We start from the raw sequence: 26,956 nt of genomic DNA, 5'->3' as shown, positions 1-26,956 counted from the left end.
CTGGCTACCCAGTGGCATACAAAAGTGTACACCTGCATACACACATCCAGCACTGGCACAGAATGTAATTTGCATACAAATAAATGTAAATGCCTAGCTGGTAAATGTAGCCCCCACCGTATTTATCTGTATTAAATACATTCTTTGGACATTTATATATAGGGGTTGGGGGTGGGGGCCTTTAATTAAGGCGACTCTGAGAGCTTCCCTAATTAAAGCAACCAGAGTATCTTGCGTATCAGCATCTCTGCATTCAAAATGGTGGCCATTTTGAAGTATGGGGTGCTGATACATGAGACGCAGGAGGCTGCTAGAGAGCAGTAATTGCCACGTTCCAGCAGACTCAATTGAGTCTGCTCTGACACTCTGTAATTCCAGCACATCAGAGCAGCCTCCCTGGTCGTGTATAGGCACCCTTTGGTTCTAGTTGGTGCAATAGGTCTTGGGGAATAATGCTATATGTCATTGTACAGTGCAATAAAATCAAACTCATTTTGTTAATATAAGCTTCCAAAAGAAGCATTCAGTGTAGCTTTAAGAGGTACTTCATCTTCAACAATTCACCGCTTAAAGAACAACACAAATGGAAGGTGATTTTTTTTCCCTTTTTTCTTTCTTTTTTTTTCTTTTTTTATAATGCTACTGTTTTTTCTCTACCATCAAAACTGACCTTTCTTTCACCTGCTTGATGTTAACAGTACTTTGAGCAAAGTATGCAGATTTCATTGCTTACAGGCTTTTGAAACCTGAGCCCAATTAGAAATTCTTCTAAAGATAACTGGATAGGACAATGGATGCAAAACAGCCCAGGGCTGGTAGCTAACATGCAGACATCATATCATTTTTTCTGCATGATTTTAAAATCCTCAACAACACCATTGTCTCAGGAGAAGTTTTTAGGAGTTCTTTAAAAAAAAAAATCCTTTTAATCATGCATTTAGAGAGAGGGATTTGATGGAAAGTTTTGACAGTTCTTTCTATTTAAGAAAGAGGGGGAAAGAAAGCAGTGTTCCTAGTAAATGACAGTAAATTCAACAGCTGTTTATCGTCCTTCATTATGATAGATGCTGCACTGATTCGACGCTGCACCAAAAGTTTATTAGGGCATGCCCCCACAAGCAAGAACGTGCATTCCCTGGGGACAAGTAGCAGTGGCACATATTTGTGCCACTGCTAGTTGTCCCTGAGAAACGCCCCTGCACACATGCTCTGGCAAGTTGCCCTGGGTGGGGTTGGTGAGGCTGGGGCCATCACCTGGGCTGGCCCCAGCAGCCTTACCTGGGGTCCTGCAGGTCTCCTGGGACCGTCGTGGTGGTGATCCTGGTACATGGACCCTGTCTGGCAGCCAGAGCATGGATTTGGCTGGCCAGGGTATAGTTTTAGGTGCCACATGCTGCTGCTGTCTTGGGTTTTTTTGGCATTGTTTATTTGTTTTGTTTTGTTTTGTTTTTACACCGGGATTTCCCAGTGTCAAAAAAAAATCTGCCATGCTGCAAATTAGCAGCATGGCAAATGCCTGCATATGTGGCACATACAGTTTGCAGCACCATAAATGGGTCTGTGGTACCGCAAACTGCATGTGTATGCTCATGGGTATGTGCCCTTAGAGTTTAAGTTTCATTTGAACTGCAGGTTTATTTAAGGCAAAATCCCAGGAAAGCTGCTAACAGCACTGATCTTTCATGCCTGGCCAAAACTGTTTCTAAACTTTCGGTCTTACATTCTGCTATTTTTGTTTCACATTCATTTGCTTTAGCACTTCAGTTGTGCTTGTCATGATATTGGTCTTGTTTTTAGCTCAATCATTTAGAGCCAAACTTTTCAGCCCTTCTCAGTGAGTGTTACTTTAGTTCACAGTCAGCCCTATGGAATCAGTGAGGCTTCCAGGAGCTGTCCAATGTGTGATAGTGATAGTTTCTTGGGGAAAAGTAGTGCTCAGGAAGCTATGGCATGAATTTTCACAAGCCCTGACACCATCAGAATGTTGACTGTTATACTGAATGTTACCCTATCGGTACAGTATGTAGGCATGACCGTACCTGTTAGATTTCCACTTGTGTTTGTATATTGATAATCAGTAGTCTGGGTCCAAAGGCAGAGGAGAACATCAGAGGAGGGGGAGACTTGGATCTAGGGTTTTGAAAAGGGGTTGCAGGTGATGTGGTGCATCATCATGTATAACACAACAGATATTTTGCTCCACTTGAAGAGAAACTCAAAGCTTTACTAATATGGTAGGGAGCTAGCACTATATTATTCAGTTTAAGATTAAAGCAAAAACAAATACAACTACAATACTACACTAATTTGCTAAGGTATATATAAAGTTTTAAAAATATATAAGATATTGTATCATTTGTCCTGTAGTCACTATAGTTAAATGTAGATCTCTTATTCAAATTCATAAAACAAAATCTAGTCTTCCTGATAATCTTGACAGTGCTTCCAATACTTCACTGTCACTCATTTCTGTACTGACTTAATATTACTATATATGAGTTAAGGTTTTTAACTAGAGCCAAAAACAGTCCTCAGGGTTGTAAAATAAAAGAGCGACATTACCAGGAATGGCTAACAGACACTAAACAGAAGAAAGGATAGTGTGAATAGTGAAACATCAAAACCATTCAAAAGGGTGGGAGGTCATTAACACCCGTAACACCTGTAGGGTGGAGAGAGATTAACAGGAATCAGGGAGATGATAATGAGCCTTGAAGTCAATTGACTCAGCACTACTTGAATAAAACTGCTGCTGCCCCTCCCAGGCAGTTGGTTTTTAAATTTGGGTGGAGCAGGAATTGATGGGGGGGGTGCCACTGCACTACTACACCCCCCCCAAACGCCTTCCCCCCTGCACCCCAATATGCCCCTGGACTTGAAGAAATGATGTAAGAACAGAATGAGACTAAGGATCATGCTTTCAACATTAAATAGATCTTGTGAAAGGTTTGCTGTGTATTAGTAATGTCCGTTTGTATCTATCCAGGAGTAGCTAACACGTAAGTTATCGCAATTCACAGCAATGGGGTTTTACTTTTATTCCTTCTGGGATAATTCTGCATTACACTGGGAAAAATTACCGTGGTTGAGAGGTTGCATTATTTTTCTTCTACTCTTTTTTTTACATGGATGTAATGACAGTTACCCTGGCAAAACTTGTATGCTCAGGCCCTTATTTCTTTTTCAGTTTTAAAGCAAGTAATGCATCAGAATACAATTTTCTTCAGAAACCTTGATGGTTTCACTGTTAGTTTTTTTCAAACTATAAATAAAAAGATCAGGAATGGTCTATAAAATCTCCCTTAGTTAAACCCTCAATTTTAATTAAACTTATTAAACTGTCATATCATATAGTTGCTTTCCTGGTTAAATGGAAAAGTAATTTCAAAATGATGTTTTCAAAAGATTATCTATATGACTGATTTGAAACAGAAACACCTACAGAAGTTAATACTCTTTTAGTTGATTTTAAATAATTTCTGGAATACTCAGTGATGCTTGAACAGAAATTTCATTGACCTCCAGTCTTGTTTCTTATCTTAGGGCCTTCCTTGTCTTAAGGCAGGGTTGTCCATCTAGTGGTCTGTGGGCTTCATGCAGCCCACAAGGGGTTAAGTCATGGTCCCTGAGCTCCCACATGGCTACTACTCCTACCCCTCTGACTGTAACCAGTCTTCAGGCTTCCCATCCCTCCTGGCTTTTGCTGTCTGGTCGTGCCGCTGGGGGCAAGACAATGCAGTGCAGCTCAGAGAGAGCTGAGAGTGAGCCTGGGGCCATGCAGTGCAGCAGTGGGGAGTGGGGTAAGGGCTGGGGAGGAGTGGGAGGCCCTGGCCCCATGGGCATATGGTTCAGTGGGGGGAGGGGGGGCGCTGTATAGTGCAGTGGTTAGGGGGTGCAGGTGCAGTGGGGAAGGGGCCATCCCTACAATGTGCAACCTGGGGGATCTGTGCCACACAGGCATGTGGCCCCTGCCGATGTGGCATTCAGCCCTGGACCACTTAGAAGTGGGACATCCCTGTCTTAGGGTGGTGTGGTTTCCCCTTTCCAATGCTCTTGGCTCAGTCAGACCTCTGGCAGTTTATTGATGTCTCTAATATCTATTGATGGATTTTTGGCAGGACAGGACCCCTTAATGGAGAAGGAAAGCACGTGTATTTGTCCAAATTCAAATTCAAAATGCAAATACTTCTTTTATCCTGTTCTATATAGGATCGTATAGCACTTTCATCACTAAGGGCATCTATACGCATGCTCCTGGGTGGAGGGGGATGCTTTAATTAGAGCAGCTCTTGGAGCTGCTCTAATGAAAGCACCTGCAGCATCACATGTATTTAGCATCCTGTACTTCAAAATAGCAATAAGGGCACTTAAAAGCTCATTTGACGAGCTTTAGTTAAAGCTTCCCTACCACCATTTTGAAACACAGGGACTCTGAATACACATGATGCGGAGGCTGCTGGAGCACGCTAATTCTCACGTTCCAGCAGACTTAATTAATCAAGTCTGCTCCGACACATGATAATTACCATGTGTTGGAGCAGAGGTCTGTTACATGTATAGGTGACCTTTTTGTGTCTGAGCACTTTCTAGCTATGAAAGTTATTAATTAAACAGCTGCCTTGTGTTTTTTCTTTCATTTGTTCTGCTTTAACTGTGTGCAGTAGAAAGCTTAGTTTTGACATGTTTTTTAGGTTTGGGGAGAAGAGAGGAATTTGCAATGGCCATTAATATACATGTTGCTGTGTATTTGTTACAGGGACCCAAATCAAAGCACTGTGGTTTGTCATGGCCCTAAGGTCTGGGAAGAGTTATTTCTACAATCTCATACTTGTCCCCAGGAGAGCTTTGTCTCCTACATAAGCTTTACATTTAGACTAGGAACAGACATTCCGTTTGTTCCTGGATAAATGGTTCCTGCACTTGTCCTGCGATTGGCACATTGCCCTTCTAATGAGCATTTAATGAGTGGCTAAATGCATTGCCATTTTTCTGCTATTGATTCAGTGTTGCAGGCCCAGAATAACTGTACAGACGTACTTCGCAATATCCCAGTATAAACTGTTCCTGCCTTTTATCCAGGAAATATGTTTAGAATTTATTCCAGGACAATGGACATGGGCACCTGTACAATTGCACTTTGTCCCAGGATAAAATATTTTTTCCTGGGATAAATATGATGTCTTTTTGCAGCCTTATTGTAGGATGTTCCATTGTTCCAGAGGAACAAAATTGACATCCATAATCAGTATGCTGGATTTTCACACCACCTGTTGATCTACCTACAGTACCATGTCAGTGGAGACCGCATCTTTGCACTTGATCTGATATCATCAAGTGACCATGTTGTCAGACACATTTTCAGAGCAGCTGTTCATATGTACTGGAAGGGAATGATGAGAAAGTAGGTGGCCCCTTACCCCTAGCTACTGCTGCCTGCACTTTTATTAGACCTGATGATGCTTTAGCCTGGGATGGGCTTTGGGAAGGACCCCTGGGACACTTAGCCTGCCCCCCACTTTGCCCCCAGCACAGGGGGGCCCCCAAAAGCAAAGAGGGGGTCATACTTGTATGTAATAAATCAAGAGCAAGACCCTGGCCTGGGTGTACCTCCTTATTTTGTTGCCCCCCCAGGCAGTGAAGATGCCCATGGTCCCGATGTGCTCACCACTCCCAGAGCCCTACCCCCAGAGCTGGGAGAGAACCCAGGAGTCCTGGCTCACACCCCTTATTTTGCTCCCCCCTACCTCCCTCCTGTATAGCCCTCACCCCAGGATTAGGTCCTACCCCCAAGCTGAGCTCCATAAAATCTCTCCCACCACTCCTGTTCTGCTACCCCCTGCCCCAGCCTGCCTGTGCCCCCTGCGAGGCTGTGTACAGGATGGCAGGGGTTTCCCCCATGGGAGAAAATAATCCTGGGTGCTCAGATGCCCTGGCATAGGGTAGGGGCCCCTAACAAGGTAGCTTGCAGGGGGGAAGGTTTAGGAACAGCAAGGCCAAGTGCCATGAAACCCCACACTTCCCTGTGCACATCCCAAACCCTCCCACCTGGCACAGCCCTCCCCAACTCCGCCCCCATGTCCCTGAGGAAGGGGGCGGGAATCCATGGGCAACTGCCAAGGGCTTGGGTCCTGCCTTAGCTAGGAACTGGGTGGTGGGGGGGGAGAAAATCTCAGTTGTTTTTAAGATGGGGGAAAGGACCCCGTCCCGCCCAGCCCAGCCCAATCTCACCTGAAGGGGAAATTCCTCCTGTCCCCACTAGCAGGTATTTTGCTCCCATCCCAGGGTAAAACCAAGGCCCTGGTGCTAGGCAGGTCCTTCCCAGAAGCAGCTGGGGTAAATTTAAAGACCAGGTAGGCATTGTTCTAAGCACCCAGTAGCAAATAGGGGGAAGATGGAGTGGGCAGAGCCACTGTGCTATATGGAGGGTCTAGGCCATGGACAGCTCATTATGGCTGTGGGTGGAGAAATTGGGAGGGTCCAGCACTCCCAAAATGGGCACCAGTGACCTAGAACCAGATCATAGACCTGGAGCAGGCAGGTGGTGTACAAACTGGTATAAGTCAGAGTGGTGAAGATCAAGATGGAGAACTCCAGAAGGATCTGGACCTATTGAGCCACTGTGCACCTCAATGGCAAGTGATTTTCAATGTAGATTAAGTTTAAAGTGATGCATATGGGCAAAAATAATCCAAATTCTAGCCTACACTATGAGGGGCTCTACCTTAGTTGTCACCACACAGGAAGAGATCTAGATGTAGGCTAAATGCACCAGCTCCATGCTCAGCAGCCATCAAAAAAGTAAACAAAATGTTCAGGATTACAAAGAAAGGAATTGTGAACAAAAGGGAAAAGTACCGTGATACCCTTCCATAAATCCATAGTACAGCCACACCTTGAATCCAGTTCTGGTCCCTGCACCTCAGAAAGGATCTAGAACTAGATAAGGTCCAGAGAAAGGCAACAAGGATGATCAGGGGTATAGAGAGGCTTCTATTGGAGAAGAAAATTAAGAGGCCAGGCCTAGTCAAGTTAGAAAAGAGACACTTAAGGAGGGACATAAGGGTTTACAAAATGCTAAAGTGAAAGTCGATAGGGATTTACTGTTTACTGTCTTGCAAGACAAGAACTAGGGGGTCACAACATGTAACCAGTAGGTCATAAGTTTAAAAGTAACAAAAAGAAGCACTCTTCCACCCAGCATGTGATTCAAGTGTGGAAGTCCTTGCCACCAGCTACTCTGGAAGCTGACAGCTCAGCCAAACTCAAAACAGGGTTGGAGGAAAGGGGCATCAGTAGCTATTGAGCACAGGAGTGTGGGGCATGGCCTTGGAATCAGCACTTCCTGGACCTTAAATGCTGGAGGCTGTGAGTGAGAGAAGAACAGTGGGGAAAAACCCTGGTCATGCCCTGTTCTGTGTGCTCTCTGTCTGTGTGACATGAGACTAGGCAAGATGGAACTATGTGACCCAGTAAGTGGCTGTTCTTATGCATGTGGGTTCTAGATTTGGTTCTAAACCACCCTTGGCACTGCTAAGAACAATCAGCAGTAAGTCCCTCCCCCTTAAAAGTATCATGTGCAGCCTAGGGACTGGCTGAAGGACCTTTTTAGAGCAGCTGGGCCCAGAAGTGCACCAAGGGGATGAACTGGGGGGTGGCAGAGCCAATGAGTGGTAGTAGGGGTCTAAACCATGAGCACCCTGTTGTGGCCACAAACAGAGAGACCTAGGACCCCCAACCCAGAGGCAGGAGTCAATTGAGAACCAGCGTATGGAACCCATAGATGGGGATCTAGAACACTGGGGTGGGTGGGGCACAACCAGGTCTCTGGGTCCAGGCCAAGAAACATCAGGCTGAAATATCACCAAGGACATTCAGGTGAGTGATGGAGGAAGAACCTAATCAGGAGAGTGGTGAGGTGCTGGGGCAGACCAGGGCTGGAGACCTTTCCCTGGCTGGAAGTTCAAAAGGGAAGGAGGACAAACATGGCTCAACGGGTCATGGCTAGGGCAGGGTAACTGAGAACTAGGACACCTGGGTTCTCTCCCAGCTCAGGGAGGAAAGTGGGATCTGGCAGGTTAGAACAGAGTGGGCTGGGAGCCAGGATACCTGGGGTTCTCTCCAAACTCAGGAAACTGGAGTCTGGTGGATTGTAGCAGAGAGCCCAGATTCCTGCCTTCTAGCCCTAGTTTTATTCCTGTTCTTTATCTGCTCTGTTTTGAGGCCTCACAACTTGGTCATGAGTATCATTGACTATCCCACACAGGACTGGCTGCAATTACAGACTTATAAAGGGCCAATGTCCTTAAGAACAGAAACTTGGGAGATATTTAGTGGGAAAATATGCAATAAGCTAAAAATATGTCACTGGCTGGCCAAAAAAATGCTGTTGGCTACAAGCTGTGTAGGCAGGGAAGGATCAAAAAGCAACTCAGCTGAAAAGGCAAGGCGAGAAACGAGGAGAGACTAGAGAAACTGGACCTTTTCAGCCTCCGCAAGAGAAGGTTGAAAGGCGACCTTGTAGCTGCCTATAAGTTCATCACGGGGGCACAGAAGGGAATTGGTGGGGATTTATTCACCAAGGCGCCCCCGGGGGTTACAAGAAACAATGGCCACAAGCTAGTAGAGAGCAGATTTAGACTGGACATAAGGAAGAACTTCTTCACAGTTCGAGTGGCCAAGGTCTGGAACGGGCTCCCAAGGGAGGTGGTGCTCTCTCCTACCCTGGGGGTCTTCAAGAGGAGGTTAGACGAGTATCTAGCTGGGGTCATCTAGACCCAGCACTCTTTCCTGCTTATGCAGGGGGTCGGACTTGATGATCTATTGAGGTCCCTTCCGACCCTAACATCTATGAATCTATGAAACCTCTCTTGTGGAATTCTATCAGGGATTTGTTATGGTGGTAAAACAGTTTCCAGAGAAGATGTAGAAAAGAAGCCTGCATCAGGTGTTTTGAAAATATACTGAAAATATTATGTATTTTCAGAAATGGGTGTTCTGAAAATATTATGAAAATATACTGTAGTAGAGTTGGGAGTATTGTAATGGTGATGGTCCAGGAAGTGTACAGGAAGCAAGGATTTTATGTGGTATCTTGTTATGAGATCAGTTGAGTAGTTGAGAGTGCTGTTGGGTAACCTTTGTGGCATGAAGTGCTTGGAACATCAATTTGAAAAGGACCTAGAAGGGCAGATAGGATAAGGAAAGTTTCTGAATATTTTTTTGCTCTCGCATTTTTAGTCCCTCTGATTTCATCCCATTCTGAACCTTTACAGTTGGAACTGACAAGAGAGTAATGATCAGATTTCATGTCTTCTAGCCTGCTGATAGGGCACTGACTTACAGAAGTTTTCGCAGCTTATGACACTGAACCAAGTAGGGCAGTGGTCACCAAACAGTGGATCTCCATCCACCCGTAGGTCTCAGAGCCTCTTGCAGTAGATCTCAGAGCCTCTTGGAGTCGATCCGAGGCTGGGGTGGGAGGATGAGTGCACGCATTCATATGCACATGCCCAGCCCAGCAGGTCAGTCCGTGGGGAAGAGAAGGGGCAGGGGCTAGATCGAGTCCTCTGCATTGAGGGACAGTGCCACAGAGGCAGGAGTTGGGGCCCCAGCCAGGTGGGACTTACCTGCTGGGGAGGCTCACCCCCAAATAATTTTTTCTCCCTCTGCCTCGATCTGCCCACCTCCTCCCCCCTTTGCTCCCCGCAGACTTACCTGCTGGGTGGAGGAGAGGAGGGGGGCAGCGCACGGTTGATCTTGAGTTGCTTTTAAATGCCTACGGTCATCTCCTACTCAAAATGTTGGAGACCACTGAAGTAGGGCATGGGATTGAACCTTGGTTTCCTGTATCCTAGGCCAGTGCCTTAACCTTCTATTCCTGTCCTAAACATCTTGATAAAGCTTCTGCAGAACCAAAGAAATCTATGAAATGTGTTATCTTTAAAGAAACAGCATATTTAACCAAATTAATGAAAATATTGTAACCAGTTCTATGCAACATGGAAAAGTTCTATTGTATGGCAGCTGCTTGTAATGCAGTACACAGCAGTTTGGTTTCTGTTTACCTACAGCAATTGCACAGAGATAATAGGGGAGTGACTGACTATCTTTGCAAATGCTTTTTATAGTAATTCACTAAATGTAATCCGCGCATCCTTCAGGGATGTGCACTATACAGAAGGCCAGCAGAAGTGGCACCTTGTTTTAGTCCTCCAGCCTTGAAACATTAAAAAATAACTAAGTGTAGATGAGTCAACTGTACAAAAAGGTGTTTGTGTGTTTGCTGCAGTACGTGAGTATTTATTTGTATGTAAACAAAGGGAAATTTGTTACTAGAGTTCAATCCAGATGGATTTCACTGCTGGGTAGTGCATAGAAACTCTGCAAGCTTCAAAAGCTAAGCAGGCATGAAGGATAATGGCTGTGTTTGTGGCTGTCCCAGGGGAGCGGGGGCACTGGGAGACCCCCGCGGTGGCCAAGGGGTCTGCTTACCTCCCGCAGGGCCGGAAGAGCCGAAGAAACTCCACGCGCCGGTGCTGCCAGCGCGGGTCGTCAGCCGGGCATTTATCCGGCTGCGGCTGAGCGGTGGGGGCAGGGCATGCCGGCCGGGAGGAACAAAAGGCGGCCCCGCCGAAGCAGTGGGGCGGCTGAAGGGAGAGAGCTGGAGCGCGGAGCCCCAGCAAGCAGGGGATCAGCCGCCGCCCGCAGGGTGTGGGACGCCGCCGTGTAGAGGCGGAGCAGGCTGCGAGCAGCACAGCTGAGCACCCAGGAGTGAGGAGACAAGGGGAGAAGTCAGCCCCAGAGGTGGGGCAGCAGCCAGCGGGGAACCCGACACCCGAGGCAGCAGGAGGCGTAACAGCTATCCCGAGAGTGGGGCCAGCTGTAGCCTGCATTACGGAGCCGATGGCACGGGTAACTGCAGCCGGGACTATTGGGGAAGCAGAGAGGACGTCTGCATCCCAAGGAAGGAGGGATCAGGTCAGCACCCCCACTGGGAGAGGTATACCCTGTCCGAAGACCGCTGGTAGTGGCTAGGGGGACTGAGCCGAGAGAGGACGAGATGAGGACGGGTTAGAGGCCAGGACAGGAAGACCTGAGGTGGCGTATGGCCGGGGTGTAGGGGAGGACGGAGCCCCGAGAGTACCCGCGAAGAGGCGTGCCGGCACCAGGGGATACCCCAAGGGAAGACCCCCCACTGAGAGAGTCATCAAAGTCGTGGCAGGCGAGTTCTGGGGTCCCCCTTTATACCAGCCAGGGTAAACCCTGGGGCGTACCAACGAAGCCCGGGGGTGCAAGATCTCGAGTCCGGGCGAAGGCGGCGCGCGAACTCCTAGTCGAACGGAGGCGGGTACAGTGGCAAATTTCCTCTCTCCAGCATATATAAAATTCCTCATTCAATAGCCCACTTTATTCCTTCTGCTGTGAAGTCACCCTTATTTTACCTTATATGGGAATTAGATTGCCATAGGGGAACTACTCATAGACTGGTGAGTCACAGTTAACAAAAGTAGTTTTTTTCCAGGACCTGTAATTTTGGTAGTGGAAGCTTGGGGGAAATATCTCTTATTGCTATTTGTCTCATCTGAAAGGAAATTGTTGCTCTTCAGATTTGGCTGAAAGTATGAGTTGAGCTGTTCACATCTGCCCAAGTCAATAGGAAAAGAGTTAACAAAATCTTAAGAGTCCTAATGTCCATTCTCTGCTCTAGCCAATATAAAACATAACTTTAAGCTGCCAGTTTTTTTACCTTTAGAAGACATAGATTAAATCCTGTTATTTCTTGCCTTAGACAATTAATTTGACCTTAAAAAAAATCTTTTCCCTAATTACCTGTAAATTCTTGTAGCAACCATAGGGGAGGGGTGAGAAAGAAAGAAATACCAGGTTTCAAACTACAGAAGACTAAAACTGTGTCCATAAAAACATGAAATCCCATCTGAATATCTCTGATCAGCTCAAAAGCTCCAGAATTTGTTTCTATAGCTGCATTTGTCCTACAGCTAATTGGACATGTATTAGTTCCTCACCATTAAGCATTTCTTTTATAGGTCATCTGGAAGCTGCTGGTGGTAGAACTGTGCTGCTACCCAGTACATCCACAGGTGGCAGATAGAGGAATGACTTTCAGGGAAGGTTAGATGTGAAATAAACAGGGGTAACCCTGATAACCACAGACCAAGCAGCAGCAGCACCATCACTATGTGGAGAGGACAGCAGATGGCAATGCTTTGCCTCCTAAAAAGCCACATACATCCTTTGAGAGTGCTATGACATGTTTGCCACTGTAATAAGCCTGCCCAGCCCCCAGCCTTGGTTCTACAAGTCCTCAACAGCAGAGCAGACAGAAGAAAATGTTAGCATCTCAGTGACTGTGAAGGTGGACAAAGGCTGCAGCGGAACAAGGTTTCCAATTGTCTTAGCCTCTTTGCATTTGGATTAAGGTCCCTTTCTTCCCCAGGAACTATGTACAACAACTGAACTGAAGTACAACAGCTTCTGCATGATAAAAGTAATCACTCACAAGTATCTTTCATGAAAACAAGCACATTTTCCAAGCCTTTTGGCAACCAGCTAGTGATGACAGGAGCAAGATTGTGAAGTCTGGAAGCTCCTAGTTATGAACTGGCACAAAGACGGCAGTTACAAGGAGGTCATCTAGCATTTGGATGAGGTAGGAGTGAGATTTTGCAACTGTAACTGCAACTTAGCAGCCCTCTTCAGGATCTGTTCTGCTTGTGCCACATCGGGAGACGGCTACAAAAGGTGCCCTAAATATAGCCTGTCTACCTTCTTCCTGACTGAATAACCATGTCCAGTGGGATCACCTTTTCTGCAGTTGAAATCAACAAAGACACAAAATCAGTTTTAGGACCTGGAATATCAGGACCCTCATGGACAGTTCTAACAGTGAATACCCAAAGCACTACACTGCAATGGTGGCTCAAACTCAGGTGACACAACATCAACGTTGCTGTACTGAGTAAGACCCAGCAAGTAGGAGATGGGCAGCTCAAAGAACATGGAGGCAGCTATACCTTTTTGGAAGGGTAAACAGGAAGGAGAATGCTGGCTTCACAGAGTTGGTTTTGCCATCAAGAATGAACTCATAAACCAACTCAACAAGTTCCCTATCACAATTAATGAGCACCTCATGATTCCCCACCTTGAACTAGCAGGGAGCCAGTATGCCATTCTCATCAGCATGTATGCCCTGACTCTTGATGTCGCCAGTGAAGCCAAGGAGGAATTCTATGCCAGCCTTGACCAAGTCTTTTCTGACATGCTGGGGGGAAACAGACTTATTCTTCTCAGCAGTTTCAATGCCAGAGTTGGAAGCGATTTGAACCTCTGGAAGTAGGTATGGTCAACTCCAGCGGTATCCTCCTCTTGAACAAATGCATGGAACATGGACTCACCATCACCAGCACCCTGTTCTAGCAAAAAAACAGGCACCAGACAACACCCACAATCTATACATTGGTACCTGATTGACTCTGTCATTGTTTGTGCTCGGGATTGCAAAAGTGTCCATGTGGGTGGCAGGTCACTTCAGCACCTGCCATTCTTATCACTGTCTTTCTCGTTCATCCACCACATTTTGTCAGGAGATAGATAGCATATGAAAGCAGGTTAACAGCTGCTAGTATGATGATAAGATATTGGTGCTCTGCCTCCCCTATACCCTTCCCAGTCCCAACCGGTATTCAGTGATTTTCATCAGTCAAAATTCTCTTCACCAGGCATGAGGGTTGTTAGCCTTGCTTATGTTCTCAGTGGGTACACCTTCCCTTAGTTCCTCCAGATAGGGTTATCTCCTTTATCCCCACCTTCTCCGGCACAAGGGAATACCCTGGTCAGGGTCTCCCAATTATGCAACAGTCCTGTTTTAGGACCTGTGTCTTTCTCTCCCCACCCCCTGTTCCCGTTCTCCCCCCCACCCCCCAAGTATCCTGCCAGGGAACCGGTTTCTAATCGGTTCTGATTCTCGGGGAAATCTCTGGCCCTTTTGGCCTCTTCCCTCCAATACCAAGTGGCCCAGATTTCACCCACACAGTGCTGTTTACTATGCGTCTGGGTCACCAGCTGATAAGCTTCTTCCATCACCCCTCCCCAGCTTTGTCTTCTCGGATGACTCACCACCGGTATAAGTCTATCAAGGTCCATTTGAACCTGCCTTCATCGGCCAGCATTTTCCTGAGTCTGTTAATGCTCTGTGCCTCCACATGGACTCTCAGCAGCTTCCTCCAGCCACCTCTCTTTCCCCTCTCTGGGGAACAGACTCACTGCTGGCTTTCTTTTCAACAAAGTCTTCTGGGTTAGTGGCCAATCAATGTCGGCTCCCATGGAGGACCTTTCCGTCCCTGGAATTCCCCTCTCTGACATCTGACATCATCGGGCATCGATGAAGAGAGGCAGGCTCACCTCTGGTAAGTATTCGTCCATTCTATCCTAGCCCTTGAAACAGGGGCAATGAGTAGTCCCCTGTTACAGTCCAGATCACCCAAGCTATGCTAGGCTGACAGTTGTTGGACTGATCACTGACTCATCTACTTGATTATGTCATTCAGACTAGGTCCCAAACAGCAGATGCAACAGAAGCACAATGCTCATGGAAGATCAGGGTTGAAGGACTCAAGAACCCAATCAAGTGAGACCTCTTCTACCAGTTCCTCAATTAAAAACTGGTGAATTCTAATCAACAAGGGGAAAATGTTTGCAGTGCTTGGGATGCCTTCAAATACACCATCATCAGCAGTAGTAAAGAAACACTTGGATTCTCTACCAAGAACATCAAGACTGATTTGATGAGAATGACTGGGAGTTTCAAGAGTTGATTGACTGCAAATGCAAGGCCTTTTGTGTTTGGCAGAATGACATCAACTCCAAGCAAAGAAATTGTATCTCCAACAAGCCAAGTCAGAGGTCCAAAGATAGGCCCATGATATGAAGAATAGAAGATGGGAAGACGAGGAGAAGGTTATTCAACACCTTTGACATCCACAATATGCATGCTTTTTTTCAATGCCACCAAAGACATCCATGGTCTGAGTACTCATGGACCAACCCCATTGAGACCTAAAAATCAAAGAAAAGGGAGCCATCAGTGCCTGTTAGAAGGATCACTTTGAAGACCTTCTCAATTGAGACTGTTGTTGATGAGATTATTCTCAACTCCATCCCACAGCATCCAGTCAGGGAAGATTTTGGAATCCCTCCAAATCTTGATGAAGTGAGGAAAGTCGTCAAGGAGATGACTTGGCTTCTGGAGCTGGAGCTGATGGAATTGAGGAAAGTCATCAAAGAGATGACTTGGCATCAGCTGGAGCTGATGGAATGCCTTCTGAAACCTTCAAGCAGAGGTTGATTCTAGTTGTAATTACTGTACATCTCCTCAGATAGCTTGGGTTCGGGGATATATTGGTAGTAGTATTTAAACTTTCTATTCACATAGTGAATGGGAAATCCTTTCTATTGGGAGAATCATTAGATTGTGGTAGCCTGATTATCAACAGTTTTAAATTCCAAAATAACGTACTACGTAGTGTCTACTTTATTTTGGCAATATAATGGGTGGGTATCAAGCTACACATGTTCTCTTTCTGCATTTGTCTGAGCTGGACTGCCCTGTCTAACACTAACATAAGGAGAAAATGCATTGCTGCAGCATAAAAGAGTAACTTGAACTAGTCTTATTTTAGTAGAAACACTTATTGCGGTAGGGTACGTACTTCCTACTGTTAACGAGAATGTTTCTGCCCTAGTAGCTTGCATAAAGAAGTTACACGCAGCCCGTACATTTTGTTTCAAGTTCTTAGTGTGGTGCCCTGTGGGTAGGTACTTTGGCCTTAGAAATGTGCTTCACGAAGTACAAAGGTCAAAACCAAAGGGCAGCTGTGCTTCTAAATGCACACACGCCTCCAAGGACCCTGTTTATGCACAAAGGAAATCTTGGCAAATCAAATTTAGATTGGTAATTTGGTTACTGCTGCTTTGATCATTCCTAATCTTTCATTGTGTGAATGCTGAGCACTCAACAGGAAAGAATATCGGATGGAGTGAAAGATTCCAGCATGCCCTCTATGGTATTTCTGATTTACAATAAATTGTAAACTGATGTCCTGGTCCAATATGTGTGGACTTGTGTAGAAGACGTGTGACGTTTCCAATTTTGACATGAAAGCCTGGCTCACTGAAAATTCTGTACAGTAGATTAAGCAGCAGTGTTGATAATTTTTTAAGGAAATCCTTTAAAAATCTATCTTCCATGCGTGGAGAAAGGTGACTAGAGTGCAAGACATTCAAAGTTAGAAGTGAAAAAATGGGAGTATTTAAAGGCTTTACTAGGGATATGGAGAGAGTGCCTTAGGGCAGAGGAAAGAGGAGAGAAATGTATGTTGTCACAGTAATAAAAATGTTTTCCGAACCAAATCCCAGTAACTGATTCTTTTCACTGGCAAGTGTCTCCTTAACCTTGAAACATAATTTTCTTCCACTTTCCTAGGGCAAATAAGGTAATACTTTTTTTCTTTTCATTTATTATAACCCACTGTTGTTGTTATCAGCCATTATTTGTGTTGTAATGGTGCCTACACTCCTAAATGGTAACTGGCTTCTGTTGTGCTAGGCATTGTACAGACACATAGTATAAGATGGTCCCTCTCCAGAAGAGTTTGCAATCTAGACAGATGAGGCAAAAGGGGAAAGAGAGGCTCAGAAGGTGAAATTACTTGTCCAAGCTCAAACAATAGGTTAGTGGCTGAGCTTGGTGGGTCTCCTAACTCTTGATACAGTGTTCCATCCAGTACATGATGCTGCCTATGATGATATAAGTTAAGGAGTTAGTAACTTCATTAAAGTTTAGAAGTGCTGTTTTAAACACTTGGGTGAAATGCCCACTAGATTAACCAGTATGCAAAAAGAAATCCTCTGACATTAGGAGACTAAGGTATGGCTTGTTATCCTAATTCACTGACATGCTGTATGTTGTATTGTTAAGGAATAAGAATACTTGAAACAAATACACTGTCTGGTAGATCAACTCATTTGTAGCCTTTTGACTCTGTAGGAAGAAGTAACTCAAACCCTCCAGCTCCTGTTTTGCTCTAACTTATGCATAGAGTTGTTCTGCCACTGAGCTTTACATTTCTAACCCTTGCTTAATTGGCATGGTTTCTAGCCTGTCTCTGATCCTGTGCCCTTTATTAGCGTTAGTTTCCTTCTTGTTTTACAAAAGCAAATCTACTGCCCATGTTGTCACCTATTATAGTAATAGGACTTGAGTAGTACCTGGAAAAGACTTGTTCTCAGTGGTTCTAAGATAGTAGCCAGAACGTCTTCAGTTAAGTTATTTTCCTTGGGTCCTGTCTGAACTCAATGTCATTTGTAGTGATCAAAGTTATAACTTAGAGAAGCCCTCTAACAGGAGATTGAGGGAGCTGGGAATTATGATGGCACCTTGGTGACAAAGCAGCTAGCAAATCATATGGGGGTACGTGCAGATGTTTGCCTCACCTGGTCTATGATCATGCAGCTTGCTTTAAACTGTGTGATCATAGTTTGGGAGTGGCATGTGCAGCCATGCTGAGACTCCACTGGGATAACTCGGTGAGGGGGGCAGTGCTAGCAGGTTTGCCGGGGCCAGGGGGTGGAGTTTGTGGGTCCATGCAGTGGATTGTCCATCTGGGAATGAGAGAGTCGGGGAGCTAAAAATAATCCAGTCTGAATTTTTTGGAGGGGGAGTAGGAAGAGCAGAGTCCTGGGGGCTGGGGCAAGAAGCTGGGCTTTCCCAGCTCCAGGGCTGTGCTCTGAATGCATACAGACATTCGACAGATCAGGCCTGCCATTTTTGGGCAGATTTAAATCCCCCAAACACCTGCACAGATGGGCATTTAGCTCAATCTGACCCTAGTTAGTTTGATCTAAATGTAACATCTCCATAAACCCTTGGTTGGTTAGAACCAGACAGGGACAGCAGAAGGACCACACACACTGCTCCAGAATAAAACCCATTGTGTAGCTCTTCTTTTCCTCATATGCTTCTGTTTCTTGAATCCGGTGATTACTACATCATCAGTCAAACACTATTTGAATCAGCTAACCTAGTAGGTGCTCCATTTAGGGGCCACAAAAGCAGCTGCTTGAGAATGGGAAAGAGAGGGACTTTCTGGGAGAAGTCTGGTCCCAGGGTTCAAGCTGTGCCTTTGGGCAAAGCAATGTTCTCAGACCCTCGGGTTCATGTTTGTGAAGAAAGACTGGGTCAAGGACAACTTTTATTTTTTTTTTTTCAGGGAACATATTTTGATATAAAATGGACAAAAATGGACTACCATGTTGGTCCTTTGCCATACAGTTTGGAGATTATGGCAACACAACAGGTGTGGGGAACGTTGAAAGGCAGAGTGAAACTCTTTTCAATGGCACTTTAAGAAACCTCTTAAAGAGAGAAAAAACCTTCTACCAGATTGTAACAGATGATTATCAGGCCCCTGTACCGATTTTTGTCAGTGCTGCATGCAACGAAATCTTAACTGCCTAAGGGAATAAACGCTAAAAGAACAGATTTACTATCAGTTAAGGAGACTTTCTCATTCTTGTCTTTCCTAAAAGTAAAAGATAAACAGTCATATAAATTGTGCCAACAGCCAGAAAGCACATCTGTACCACAGCCTCCCTTCCACATCTTTCAGGCTACTTGAGATTGGCTTTTTGGAATGGAAAGTTCGGGGGGAGGGGGTATTTTACGCACCACAGCAAGTTTTGTCTCCAGAGAAAACTGCTGCAAGTGGTTGCTCTGGCAAACTCCATTTTTGGATGGTGAATTCCAAAGCCAGTGAAATAGGGATTTGATCTTTATAGAGGAGACAGGATTTTCAAAGAATATGTGGGGGTTGTAATCACTTAGCCTGGGATTTACTGCTCTATGAAATAGATAACAGCCTATGTAGAACTGTTTACACCTGTTCGCAATCTAAGCCAACCTGATGTGTACCACTGAGAAAATAACATGTTGAATTACAACATACTGTTTAGCAGAACACAGCACATCAAAATCTTACATGAGACAATCAAAATCTCTATGAATCTGAAGGTTGTTTCAGTGTTAGCTATTTGATCATGATGTTCTGAGACTTCCAGCTCTTGCAATCTCCTCCCAGCATTTCTAGTCAGACACTGGAGATGCAAGTGCCGAACACCCCTCAAGATCTGGCCATGCATAGTATTAAGCTTTTGCACCTAAATTGCCCAGGATGATTTCATTTCTCAACTACTAACATATCCCTTTGTTTCTTTTTAAGGCTTCTTGGCTATGGAACACAAGACAGTGCTGGGCTGGATACCCATATCAGGTACAAATTTTCATGTGCCATAGGAATAAATAGATCACCTTAGTGAACTGTTATTTTTTTATTCTGTAAATTCCACAGTATAAATCCCAACTGTTTTGTGTAAATACAGTCAAACCCTGATAATGTCACTCATGCACATACACATGCACACATAGCCACACATGCAAAATGCTCACACACAACTGACAAAAGCCTATGATACTAAATGAAGTCAAAAGCTGAAGCAATGGATCAGGCAGTGCTTAGTCACATACCAGTCGCTTCACCAAAGAGCAGTGCTACAACTCTATATTTGGAGGAACACTACAATTTATACTCTTCCCCTTTAGTGCACTTTGGCGCTCTTATGGAATATCTAACCTTGCATTTATTTAATATCTAACATTAGAGGTGAAGTAAAAAACATAAAAGTTATGCTGTGTTAACTGAGCAAAGGAAAATCTTTGTTTTCACACAAAAACAGTGGGAGGGCTTACACCCTTCGAGCTTGGCCCATCTGTAGCACCATGTGTGGTGCACAATCATACCCTAAAAGTTACACTGTGCTATAAGAATAGATTGTTAGTTCACAAATGGGCAGTACATCTTTTTTCTAAGTTGCTGAAGGGCTAGGGCATAGCTTATTGGCATTACAACATTCCCTAGGTTTAAACATAAAGAATTGTAAGCAGTATGAGAGAGGGACTTTTTTCACAGAGCCATGGATGTTTGGAAATGACAATCCTAATAATTTTCTGAGATCAGAAGTTTATCCAATAGTTGATGATCATCCAGAAATCAACACAACTGATATATGTGATTAAACATCTTTTCTGCAGATCTGAGATGTTTGTAAAATTAATTGGATTTTCTAACTGTTTTAAATCTTCTTCTTTCAGCCCTTGACGCCTGATACTCATTACTACTACATAGTCGAATTGTCATTCTATTGGTCCTTAATGTTTTCTCAGTTTATTGATATCAAAAGAAAGGTAAGAAGAATCAGTGTAAAAACTTGTCAGGGGATATAAGCACATATTTTCATTGACTCTTGAAGTAGCTTTGTTAGTGATGCTCTGTACTTGAAGCAGTTGCAAGCTTTTGTAGATATTCATTGTTGTGATACTGAAGCCTGATTGCTTGCATTTTTCTGTTCTTGGGTGCTGTGATGTGTCATTTTCTGTTCCTTGCAGCAGGATACAGTAATTGAATATTCATTAGCAAAAGGCATCAATGTCAATCAGTCAATCACTAAAACCACATAATCATCATAATGGTATTGTACTGTTTCTTGACAGCAAGAAGGCATAGTGTTCTCATGAGGTATGTTATAATGAGAACACCAATGAGACTGTTAGATGCTGTTTTTGAATTTGCTAGATAATCTTGGTAAGATCATTGAAAGTTTTGATTGATCCTTATACAAAGATAAGTTAATATATGAAGATGTACATACTATTAAATTAATATTACACTTGATCTTAACTTTTCAGATAAGAAAACCACATGCCTCTGTGTATATATTTATAATACAAGAAGCATAACAAAATGAAATACTATGTAGCTTGTTTCCTCTGTAATTCAGAAAATATTTAAACTTTGGACTCCAAAAATTGTTTAGGATATAGTTAAATCCATTGCTGATTGTCCATCTTTCTGGAAAAGTCACTGTCTGGGAACTTGCCCATCACAAAAAGGAAATGGGTTTTTAATCACGAAACAATAAGCCTGAAGAAATGTAAGAGCTGACTGTCCATATGTGAAATACTTTTGCTACTGCTAACTGTGACTTGTTCTGTATCTTCCTTCAACAGATAGCAAGAATTGCAGAGTGATTGATTATACATAACAAAATAACTTTAAAAAGCCCCCAAAAACCAAAACACCAAAAAAAAAAAAAGCCCCACTATGGTATTCTGTTGGAGTGGTTCCCAACCTTTTTTCTGCCGCAGACAGGCATGGGAGCAGCGGAGCTGACTGCTTCCCTCCCGGGAGTGCTCCGTCCCCCAGCTTTAACCCCGCATGTCACCACTGCCAGCAGAAACCACTTGCCCAGGCAGACAAACGGGGGGCCAAGTGGAGGGCTTATGCCACAACCTGGCAACTAACCCACCGTGGCCCAGTACCGGGCTGCGGCCTGCTGGTTGGGAACCTGTGTTCTATAACATTGCTCCAAAACACAATGTTAATGTAGTGTGGTGTACTATTGCGATGTAATAAAAGTTGCATGAGATTATAATTTGGTCTTTCCTTTTTCTTAAAAAGAAAGAGGAAATCACATTTACAACAACTATATTAAAATAATGTTATTTAGGTTATAAAGCCAACTGGTCAAAAGTTAGAAAACTTGATATTAAAACTGCCATGCCCTCTTGTTTATCCCTGCTAGACGGAATATTTAATTCTAGCAGAAGTATTACTCTGGGGAAGGAAATGAATAGTGTCTGAAATAAATTAATCCCCCCCCCCCCCCCCCGGTTTCCTCTTAAGCTGTGTGCATGTGCGGCCACGCACAATAAAAAATCTTGCCACACAGTAACTTTTTAATGCCGTGCACCAGGGCCGGCGCAGGACACTTACCGCTCACCTGTCCAGGGGCCACTCCACTCCACTCCTCACTATGCTGGTATCCCTGTGGGGAGGGAGAGCACAGCTTCAGCCGGAGCAGCCCACAAGGGGCTGGGGTGCTGATCAGTGGGCAGTCATCACTGCTGCCCCTTCCTCCTCCATGCCCATGGCATGGGGCAGGCAGCCACTTCTCCCCGAGGCAAGTCAGAGGCGGGGTTGGGGGGCTGGGGCAGAGCCAGGCTCCACTGGCTCCAGGGAATTACTCCACTCCCCAGCCCTTTTGGGTGAGCTTCGCCCTGAGCCCCATCAGCTTCACCCTAATCTTAGCTTTTACCCCCACACTGCAAGCCCCACAGCTCCTGTGCCAAAGCGCGGCAGCCCCATGGGTCTTCCGTGTTCTGCCTGCTCCCTGCCTCTGCGCCTCACTGCAGCCTTTGAAAGCGACGCCATGTGCCTCACTGCCTGTTCTGCCCAGCGGCAGGATGCACATGGCACCGCACCGCTTTCAAAGGCTGCAGCGAGGCACGGAGGCGGGGAGCAGGCAGAGCACAGCCTGCATGTGGGTCCAAGAGAAGGGACAGGGAGGTACACACATTTCATGTAACAAAGTCAGCTCTTTGGTAACTGAATACAAAGAACTCAAATGCTTGACCAGTTTTAAGTATTAATTAAGCCTTAATCCTGACCACAGAGACATGATTAAAAGATAGCAGGTGGGTATTACAGCTCGTTTCTTCTATTATTTACAACAATGCAAATTAAAAGCAGAATTGGGCCCTTAAAGAAAAACATCTAACAAGATAATAAATAGACTGAGACTAATATTACGTTGTGTACCAGATGCATTCTTTAATATTAAAGGGAGAGACAGGAACGGACTGAAGCAGCGCATTCATGGACTGAAGCAAGGCACTTGTGGATCACAACACCTTAGAGGGAACATTGCCCCTCCCTCCCCCCATCTATTTCATTGATACTTTTACAAGAAAAGTACTCCAATTTCTGGGTTTGTAGAATTTCTCTTCCGAAGTTGGAAGCAAAAGCAATATTAACATATATCAAATCCTTGTTAGACAGCACATCATAAACAACTGACACAGGTTTACATAAACTTCTTTACACCAAGTGCCCAACTTACTGACAGTTGCTTTATGTGCAGTCAGTCAGGAGTTTCAAATCGGTACATCTTTGTTGTTCTCAAAAGCAGAGATGTAAAGAAACGTGTCACAGGAGAGTGACCTGACAATGGCAATGAAGTTGAATAAAAAGTAGCAAGAATAGTATGTGTAAGCTGCAGAACCAAGGACTACTTAGCGATTTTCAAATATGAAAACTCAAACCAAACCTCTTAAGCAATGTTACTAAGTCATTCAGATTATTACAGCACAAATGCGCCATCATATCTAATATGTCCCAAAGCATTTGTTTAGCCTTCCAGGCACAACTTGGTTATATATTTATTTTTATTTTTTTATTTTTTTTGTGTATATATATATATATATATATATATATATATATATATATATATATTTTCTATGTGCACCTCTCAGGAGAGTGGGGGAAAGATATTGTAATTGCAGCATTATTGCATACTAACATTTAGATGCATTTATAACATATCACATTACTTCCTGACTAATTTACTTGATTATTTAAAAATAATAATAATAATTGGAAGATTTATTGTATCAGGGTTCATGGCAGTTTTATGTAGAGTTTAAATTATGGTTTGTATGGGATACACATTTTATCTCAGAATGTGGTATATCTCCCCCAGTGTACCAAATGCCCTCACTTTGTGGGTCAGATTAAAACTACACACCAGAATGACAGGCGAAAGTTTAAAGACAGACACGTGCAAACGTGTAGGAGAACACTTTTGACAAAATAAACCTTCACTTTCTGACCTCACTATCCTTGCACTCAAATGAGTTTATAAAACACTTTCCAAAGGTGAGCCTAAGAACAAAAAATCATAAGCTGTCTAGACACAGAATCAAGGACTGAACACTGTCAACTTCATGGCATATTACCCTACATATTTCCTGTACCTTCATAGTTACAACATCACTCAATGAAACATAGAAGGGATAAGGGAATTTAATAGTTAATATAGTTTCATAGTTTCTAGGGTCGGAAGGGACCAGAATAGATCAAGTCCAACCCCCTGCCCTGGCAGGAAGGAGTGCTGGGATCATAATACCCCATCTAGATATCTATTCAACCTTCTCTTGAAGATCCCCAAGGTAAGGGAGAGCACCACCTCCCTTGGGAACCCATTCCAGAGCCTGGCAGCCCTAACCATAAAGTAATGTCTCCTGATATCAAGCCTGAACCTGCTCTTAATCAATTTGTGGCCGTTATTCCTTGTTATCCCAAGTGGTGTTCAGGGAAACATAGCCTCATCTATTTTCTGCTGGTCCCCCCAGTGAGTTTATAGACAGCCACCAGATCCCCTCTCAGTCTTCTCTTGTGGAGGCTGAATAGATTCAAGCCGTTTAGTTTATCTTCATAGGGCCTGGCCTGCTGCCCCCCCTGCCATGCAAGTGGCCCTCCTCTGGACCCTCTCAAGGTTAGCTACATCCCTCTTGAAGTGCGGCGCCCAGAACTGGATGCAGTACTCCAACTGCGGCCTGACCAGCACCGCATAGAGAAGAAGGATCACCTCCCTGGACCTGCTTGTGATGCATCTGTAGATGCACCACAAGGTGCGATTAGCCTTACTGACCACTTCCTTGCATTGACGGCTCATGTCCATCCTGAAGTCAACAATGACTCCAAGATCCCTTTCAGCTACTGTGTTGTTGAGAAGGGTGTTCCCCAGCCTATAGGTATGCTGCAAGTTCCTTCTCCCTAGATGCAGCACCTTGCATTTGTCTGCATTGGATTCCCCTCTATTCCCATCCTGCCCACCTCTGTAACCTCTCTAGATCTAGTTGGGTTCTGTCCCTCTCCTCCAGTGTGCCCACTTCTCCCCACATCTTTGTCATCAGTGAATTTGGACAGCATGCTTTCCACCCCCACCTCCAAATCGCTGATAAAGATATTGAATAGTGCAGGCCCAAGGACCGAGCCCTGGGGAACTGCACTGCCCACATCCCTCCAGGTCGAAAATGACCTGTCCACCACTACTCTCTGGGTGCAACCATCTAGCCAATTTGCCACCCATCTGACTGCAGGCATCAATGCCTTACTCACCTAGTTTTTTTGTGAATGGGGTGAGAAGCAGTGCCAAAGGCCTTCTTGAAGTCCAGGTAGATGACATCTACCTCAACGCCTGCATCCAAGGACTTTGTGACCTGGTCGTAAAAGGAAACAAGGTTAGTCAGGCAGGATCTGCCTGCAGTGAACCCGTGTTGGTTGCCCCTGAGCATTACCTCTCATGCTGGGCCACTGCAGATGTGTTCCTTGATAATTTTCTCAAAGGTCTTCCCAAGGACCGAGGTGAGACTAACTGGCCTATAGTTACCCGGGTCCTCCTTTCTCCCCTTCTTGTAAATGGGGGCTACACTGGCCCTTTTCCAGTCCTCTGGGACCTGGCCAGAGCACCATGAGTGCTCATACAGCCGTGCCAGAGGCCCTGCTATGACCTCCGCCAATTCCCTCGGTACCCTTGGATGAAGAGCATCTGGACCTACTGATTTAAACATGTCCAGCGCCTCTAAACGTTCCTAACTAGATCATCCCTGACCCTAGGCATGGCATCATGTCCCCTGAGCCTGTCCATAATCCTAGTGGGGGAGTTGTCCTGGTCCCTGCTCAAAAATATGGAGGCAAAGAACTCATTGAAGAGATCAGCTTTTTCCTTCGCTGGAATCACTAGATTGCCAAGCCTGTCCTGAAGGGGCCCCACATTATCTGGTGCCTTCTTACTCCCTATGTATTTGAAAAAGGACTTTTTGTTATCCTTAATTCTGGTTGCCAGCCCTAGTTCCATCTTTGCCTTGGCCTTCCTAACCGCCTTCCTGCAATCACGAGCAACAGAGGTGTAATCCTCCTTGGTGATTTGTCCTTGCTTCCACTGATTATATGCCACCTTTTTTGCCCTCGGGCCCTCCTGGATGCCTTTACTGAGCCAAGGGGGCTTTTTAGCATTCTTGCCCCCTTTGGTTCGCATTGGGACTGACTCCCTCTGAGCTCGGAGGATCATCTTAAGAAACAACCACCCATCCTGGACTCCCATCTCATTGAGGCTCCGAGTCTCCAATGTCTCTCTTACTAATCTCTTTAGCTCATTGAAGTCGGCCCTCCTGAAGTCAAGGACTTTTGCCGTACTGCTTGCTTTCACCACCCTGTGCCAGATAGTAAATTCCAGCAGGCGATGGTCACTAACGCCTCGGTAGTCAAGCACCCGCTGTCATTACAGGATACCTTATGGAAATTTGTCTGTTTTCAGCTAGTCCGGGAAACCTGTTACTTTCCCATTTCTTTTTCTAGAGTGAAAGAAGTGTTGGTGTTCATAAGAATGTTTAAATTTTTGGTAGCGGTATCATAGTTTAGAATTATCTAAAATGTCTTGGCAGTATTACCCGATTCATTTCTAGAATTCAGCTATCCTTTCTCATTTAGTCAGACTTCTTGCAGTAACAGATACTGGAGATCTTGCTTTTAAAGACCTGATATAGGTCAAGCTGGTTTTCACCTTATGTATCACAAGAGAATGAACATGCACTTTGCCTGAACTGAAGAGATGGTAATGCACTGAGTAGATTCATTTTTAGTTTCATACTGGCATGTTGTCTGCTTCATACATTTTCACTGTGTTGCTGTAAAAATGTCCTATTCTTTAAGGTACCTTTACTTTACAAAGAGGATAGCGCAGTAATGCTTTTTAATTTTTTTCTTTTTTGGTATATCTGCCCTGATTCCTAGACTTCACAGTGGAAAGACAAAAAACAGTGAGAGAAAACCAGGTCTGCTAAGGAGCTTATGACTCTCTAACATCAATGAGTGAAGTTTATGGACGTACTTAATGGTTAGGATGATAGAAGCGCATTTTGAGAGAAATATGTTTTATTAAGGCTCCCTCCACACATGCAGGTAAAGACACAATGGGATCTAAT

The 26,956-nt window shown here is 44.6% G+C and overlaps 1 protein-coding gene across 2 annotated transcripts in view; it reads left to right on the top strand.

The window, feature by feature from the left end:
• CERS6 (ceramide synthase 6) overlaps positions 1–26,956 on the top strand; it is a 245,764-nt gene that overhangs the window by 160,292 nt on the left and 58,516 nt on the right. For both annotated transcript variants that reach the window (XM_019480492.2, XM_014599583.3), the window contains exons 5-6: positions 19,296–19,346; positions 20,225–20,317. In XM_019480492.2, coding sequence (XP_019336037.1) covers positions 19,296–19,346; positions 20,225–20,317 — 144 coding nt within the window. The remainder of the gene's footprint in view (positions 1–19,295; positions 19,347–20,224; positions 20,318–26,956) is intronic.

The sequence above is a fragment of the Alligator mississippiensis genome, chromosome 4 (genome assembly GCF_030867095.1).
Source record: "Alligator mississippiensis isolate rAllMis1 chromosome 4, rAllMis1, whole genome shotgun sequence".
In the NCBI taxonomy this organism is placed as follows: domain Eukaryota; kingdom Metazoa; phylum Chordata; order Crocodylia; family Alligatoridae; genus Alligator; species Alligator mississippiensis.
The sequence above is the reverse complement of the archived record's forward strand: the minus strand, read 5'-3'. Positions and strand labels throughout refer to the sequence as shown.